At 49.1% G+C, this 6,435-nt stretch overlaps 1 protein-coding gene across 1 annotated transcript; it reads right to left on the reverse strand.

Moving 5' to 3' along the window:
* Positions 1-351: 351 nt before the first annotated feature.
* Positions 352-3,601, reverse strand: SOCS1 (suppressor of cytokine signaling 1). Its single transcript, XM_044978805.1, has 2 exons — positions 3,349-3,601; positions 352-1,326 (listed from the first exon to the last, which is right to left on the reverse strand). The coding sequence occupies exon 2, from the start codon at positions 1,249-1,251 to the stop codon at positions 628-630; it is 624 nt and encodes a 207-aa protein (XP_044834740.1). The 5' UTR covers positions 1,252-1,326; positions 3,349-3,601; the 3' UTR covers positions 352-627.
* Between the last annotated feature and the right edge of the window lie 2,834 nt (positions 3,602-6,435).

The following is a 6,435-nucleotide window of genomic DNA, read 5'->3' on the forward strand; positions in this document are numbered from 1 at the left end:
GCAGTTGGCCTCCCCATTAAAATAAAACCAAAAAGTTACACTCCAGTACCCTGCTCCTATTGATTTATAGGGGAACTGGAAAAAAATCCAATACAGACTTATCCTTAGTGTATTCTGTCTCATTTCCATTTCTTTAGCTTATGTAGTACCTGGGACAAAGAGCATGTCTGTCTTTGTCTGCGAGCAGCACTAATGTTACTGGACCAGCTCCTCAGCTGGGGGTAAATCAGTGAAACTTTGACTTCAGTGGATTACTATGATTTACCCCAGCTAAGAACTTGGCCCATTGTCAACTCCTAACTGAAACACAGCAATCAGAAAGCAGAACCCAGAAAGACACCAGGGATGCTATTTTTTAAAAACTTTCACAATAAAGTTTATTACGTTATTTTCATTAGAAATATTATAAAATAGAATATTCTGCCCAGCAGAAAAATAATGCCAGAGTTTAAGAACCCTGGGTTTGTGCAAACAGTTTGTGTAAACATAAGAAGTCAAGTGTTCAGGTTCCATCACAAAATACAGTAAGTTGCTACAAAAATAAATTTGGTCACTCCCAAATAGATTAAAAAACCCAGTTGTCTTCACACATCTCTCTCTCACACACATGCGCAGTTAATGCTGTATTTATATCTGAAATGGGAAAGATTTCAGGTAGTCCTTTAAAACTGGATTGAGAGGGATGTGGTTTAAATTCTCTCTCCCAAATGTTGCCACAATGCTTTTCCGGCAGAGCTCCTGCAATGGCCGTAAACGGACTTTGCGTAGTGGGGTGACCAGCACCTTCCTCGGGGAGCTTATATAATGTTCCAGTAGCTTAAAGAGACAGTCGAAACTCTCCCTGCTGCCATCCAGGCTGAAACGCCCAGACTGGAAGTTTATTCGGATGCTGGTGGGCCCAGTAGCAGTCTTAACACTGATGGCAAAGAAGCAATTTTTTTGTCTGCTGTCCCTGATGAGGAAGGTGCCCTCGGGCTCAGATTTCAGCTTCTCATGGGCCGCGCTGACAGTCAGTGGACCCCAGTAAAAGCCACATGCATCCAGCAGGGCACTCGCACGGGTGATGCTACTGAAATCCGCCTGCGAGCGGAAAGTTCGGAAGTGTGTGTCGCTCTGCGCCTGCCCAGTGTTGGACCGAGCTGGGCCATGGTAACCTCTAGGCCGAGAATGATCCCGTGCTGGAGGGTCAAGTCGACATCTCGGATCTGCTGCAACTGCATTATCTGCTGCCACCTTACTGTGCGCTACCATCCTATAGACTAGACCAGCGGATGCGGTCTTCCATAGCGTCAGTGGCCAGGGCAGTGCAGCTCTCCAGCGGCTATTCTGAAATTCCAAAAGAAAAAAAATATTAGATCCTCTATCTGTGTAAATTAAGTGACAGTCCTCCAATCACACCCCTCTGCTCCATTATAAAATGAAGCCCTTACTCTGCAAATTTACACCCAGCAAACAACTGATTAACAGCATCACTTTCTGGCTAGGTTAGCAATCCATTGCTCTTGCAACATCTGAAGCTCAGAGGTATCCAGCCAGAGAAACAGTTACAAATGATGCGGTTTTCCTACTATTAGTCATAGAAATGCATCAGACTCTGGATCGAGTTGATTGATGGGAATCTCTTTTTCAAAGGTTACTTTCTATGTATATCCTTCTCCATCAATTCCTTAACCTTGCATAAAACCACTTATTATAAAACTACTGATTTTGCTCTCTTCCCCCTCCCGTTTCCCAGATGTAGATGTCTGAACTCAGACTGTATTGTTCGTTGCATTATGTGGAAAAAAAGCATGGCCAAAGGAAAGGTAAACTCTGCAGCTGGGTACAAATCCCCAGAAAGTGGATGGAATTGGCTGAAATGAATGGGTGGCATTGTGTGACTCAAATGTGATTGGCAGTGAAATTTGTAACACTGCCAATTTACACATAATCCTAAATCTACTCTCCATTCTTCAATAAACTGGAGAAACTGCCATAGAAGTCCATTTCCCATCCCTTGTTCCACTCCCCCAGGGATAGCAATGCTACCACCTCACTAAGCCTACACAAAGCAACCTCTATGAACTCTTAAAGCATTATTCCTCTGGCTGTCTCTATCTCTTTTTTGTATTGCATGCACTTTAAGTGGCCCAATCTAAATTGCTTCCTATTGATATATCTTTCAGCACCAAGGGCCAAATTCATCCCTCGAGTAATTCTTTTGAAATAAGCATTGTTGTACCAGCAATTAATTTGGCCTCAAATGTCTACCCCGACAGCATGGTTCGATACATCTCTGCTGGCTGCCTTGACCTTACTGGAAAGCATAGATTTTAGGATTTATCCTACAGTCAGTTATAGATCTGCACTGGCAGATTGTTGAGAAAGCTTGAGGCATTCTCAGAAATGAATCCCCACCACTGTCTCACAAGTACACAGCAACATGCGGACACAGATGCAGAGACAGCACTTAGCTGGATTCCGGTCTCTGTAAAGGTGATAGCCGGGCATTTGAGTTTAGTTTCATTTAGATCATTTTTACTGACTGAAATAGCAATCATAAAATCCTGACATTAGCAGATAACTTAAAACAGGCAAAGTATGGTTAGGTTTTCCTTGTATGGCACATGAAAAAAACTGATGTCAGCTTTTCTAATCACTGGGTGAGGATCACTATTCAGCATTCAAAGTTTAAAAAAAAAAATCAAGGCACTCTGAAGGGTGGATGGTTTTAGGTTTAAAACAGTAAGATTCTCTAGAGTAAACCATTCACCTCCAGGAGAAACAAAACATTTTCTCTTTTTTTTTTTCTTTTGGGTGGGGGAGGAGGACTACATAAGAGGAGTTCTATGCACTCCACTGCCGGTAAGCTTGAAAACACAGCTGCTTTCCTGTGCCGCATTGCAAGGTCCCAGGCAGTTTTTCCTACGAGCAGAGGGTTTGCCCTTGTGTCCTTGGCCAAAGTTTCCCCATCCCGGCCCAGCTAATGCTGGTGTGTCAGTTCGCCGCTGCGCTCTACCCCAGAGGTAACTGCTTTTCAGTGATGCCGCAGGATAGATACTTCGCAACGGGCAAGCAATGTGTTAGCTAGAGACTCAGCAACGTGCAGTATTATTATGATTCTGCTACCTTATATTCCACCGATCTTTAGCGCTTTAAAAAAAAAAAAAACAACCCAGCGTTGTGCAGGCTCGTGAGTTCTTGCGTCAGGGCCAGAGATCATTCGCCGCGCTTGGAAACTCCTTGACCGCTTCTGGCTGGAAGCGGACTAGGGCTCGCTGCGCTCCAGGCTAAGGGACACCAGAGGCTGCGCCTGGCAGCCCGCTCGGGACTGCCCTAGCCATGGCTTACAAAGACAGCGTCCCTTACCTTCTCTGCCCGGAGCCGCGGGGATCAGCGCTGCTCCTTGAACGGGCACGGGGCACCATAAACCCGAGCGGCGAGCCCGGCCGCCTCGCAAGCCCGTCGCCCCCGCGCGGCAGTGGTGCACTCGTAGGCCTGGCCCCAGGAATAGCACCACCATAATCTGCCCGCGAGTCCTGCCTGGCGCCCGCAGCAATCCCAGCCTGCCAGGGGCTGCGCGGCGCGCTGGAGCCGGACTGCTCTGCCTCCGCTCATCGCTCGCGGTTTTATGGCTCGGGCTCGGCTCCCCGGGCGGGCTCCTCCCTCCGCGGCTCAGTTCGCAGAAAACACGTGTCCCCGCCGCTGGCCGCTCACTTTCACTTTCCATCTGCGTCAGGCGGCTGCCGCCTAGCAGCTCGCGGGGCTGGGGGAGGGGCGCCAGCCTCTTGCTTTCGCTTCCCGGGAACCGCAAGGCCAGTTCAAAGGAAGCCTGGCGCGCGCGCACAGAGCGGCCCGGAGCAGCCCGCCCCGCCCCGCCGCGCCGCGCCGCGCCGCGCCGCTTCCCCAGAACAGCCGCGCCCTGGGACCTCCCGTGAACTTGTCTCGCGCCGGGCCGCCTGCAGGGCGGCGCTGGGGCCGGGCCGCGGCTGGCGGTCGCTCGGCTCCTGGCGTCCCTCGGGGAGCCGCGGCGGGACCGCGTCCTGTCACCCCCGCAGAGGCCCGGACCCCTGCGGGAAGCGGCCGCTGCAGGCAGGCTGGTCCCCGCCTGTGGGCGGTGCAGCGCAGGGAGGGCTCCCGGGCAGCTTGCTTAGGCATCCTCAGGCTCTGGCCATCACCCAGCCTCTTGCTCCCTAATAAAGGTTTGGGGGGCTCGTCTCCCCCCCCCTTTGCCTCGTGGCTCTGGGCAAACAAGGCTCCCAGTCGCCAGTAAGAGGTGGCCAACATCATGTTGGAGAAACTGAGGCAGGAGGAAACGTTGGAGGGGGAAGGGTGGCGGGACGGTAATGCACCACAGCACCAGAGACAGGTACTAGAGATGTGTAGTGACTGAGGGGCAGGCAGCTGGGGCAGGCTATGAATTTACTGGGGCGAACCCAGGAGCAGAAGCCAAGAAAACAAGAGCACCAAGCTGTGGTGGAGCTTCTAGTGTAAGGGCAGAGGGCTCCTCAAAGGTGGCTGGTCAACATGGATGCCCTGGTGATTAACCCTGTCAGTTATTTATTAATTTATTAATAAAAATAATGTGTTAAATGCCATCCAAAATGTGACGCAATCAGGCAATATGGGTATAATAAAAAACACAGGGGTAGTTTTCTCTGACTCCACTAGGAATTTTGGAAATCCTCTTTGAAACCTTGTTTTAGCTATTTGCCCTAAACTATGCCAAAGTAGGTCTGTTCCCTAAGCAGGCTTGGCTGAACTTGAGCTCACCCTGAGCAGGAGCTTTGTTAAGTTACTAAACAGCACCTGTTTAAATGGCAAGGATACCTTTGTTTATTTCAAACCTGACCATGTCTGCAAGCCAGCTCACCAACAGGCTTGCACAGAAACGGAGTCAGCCAATTGTTAGCTTTCATGAAAGCAAGGAGAACACAAGCATTTGACTGCCATTCCTGCAGGCAGTGCTGGCTCCAGCTAACAATCTAATTAGACCAGGCAGACAAAGGACGTGAGGGCAAAGAGATGTGAAGTGACTTGCCCAGCCCCAGGGTCATACAAAAGGTCAGTAGTAGAACTCAGATCTCCTGAGTCCTAGCCAATGCCATATCCACATAACCGTATACCGCTGGAGCATGGAGTTGAAGTGTTGCTTCTCATTTCCCCTCAGGTATGGGGCAGCTTTTGCATTGCAGCCATCATGCAGCGTAAGAGGAAAATGTTACAAGCATCTTCCAATTGCTATAAAAGCTATATGCAGCTAGCTATAGGCAAACAAGATCAGGTGAGAGGAAGGGGACAGCTGCTTAGCTGCTGTGTGTTTTTCTGCTGCAGGAGAAAAATCCCTAGTGTGTGTGTGTAGGTACGTCATCAGGCACTGGGTAGAACAGCAGGCAAAGGTCTCTCCAGGAGGGAAGCAAGCAGGACTGCCCAGAAAGGTAATTCAGGTCTCGTGGCTCAGCAGGAGGGAATGTGGAGGTCACAGTTGGTAGCTGTGGGTCAGAACTGAGTGAGGCTCAAAGAAGCAAGAGAACTGGTCACTCAAGTGGAAGGAAGTGATGTGAGTGAGTGTACAGGCTTGGACATTGTGAAAGCCATAGAGAGCTGCTTCCTGTGAAAGTTGGCAGCAGCCTCAGGTGATCACAGCTATACCCCAATAGCCTTGAGGGGAGGTAGTCAGAGACCCTGTGGTGCCCTCCTAATAGTTGATGATACTCTCCTATGTGACAGCCTGTGGTGGATATTCATTTTGTATAGTGAAGAGCTATTAAAACTGGATGGAGATTATTCCTTTGTGACAAAGTGTTGTAGGGGGACTATTCCACTCTGGATGGAGAAAACATTACAAAATGGGCAGAGTGGCCAGAGAGATGGTCATGCCACCTCACCCTATATGCTCTTTAGAATTCCTGGGGATCCTCATTCTTTTAATCACCCCTGCCCCCCAGGATCCCTCCATCATTCCTCCTTCCTTTGTTCCATCTCCTCTTCCCCCACTCACTCTTTCCCTCCCACAGAAGGTGACCAGATATTTAAAATGAAAAACAGACTAACAGAATCATGTTGTTGGAGAGAGGAGTAGAGAAGATGCTCATGAGAGGGTTTGGCCTGCTGGAGTGGACAAGGTCATAGTTCACCCACTAGAGCAGAGGTTCTCGTGACAAAATTTTTTGTGGCTTCAGAGTGAGGCCATCAACTCTTGCTGGTGGCCGCACTGACAATTTTCACTAAAATTCTTAATTCATTTTAGGAAAAACAAATAAATATGCATGAATACACATCCAGCTCATTGTAATTTATTCATGTAGGGTTGGGGTTTTTTTTGCAGACTCAATAAAAGTAATGCTGTGAAAAGTGGTCTTTGTATGTTAGTTAATATCACTTTTCACAGCAAGTCCTGGCAAGTTAAGACCTGGATGGGGGGTGAGGCAGTAGGGGCCAGGAAGGATGGATGGG

Source organism: Mauremys mutica, chromosome 11 (genome assembly GCF_020497125.1).
Source record: "Mauremys mutica isolate MM-2020 ecotype Southern chromosome 11, ASM2049712v1, whole genome shotgun sequence".
NCBI lineage: Eukaryota > Metazoa > Chordata > Testudines > Geoemydidae > Mauremys > Mauremys mutica.

Excerpts from the sequence above, each read along its gene's own strand:
- SOCS1 (XM_044978805.1), bottom strand. The coding sequence starts at position 1,251 with ATGGTAGCGCACAGTAAGGTGGCAGCAGATAATGCAGTTGCAGCAGAT.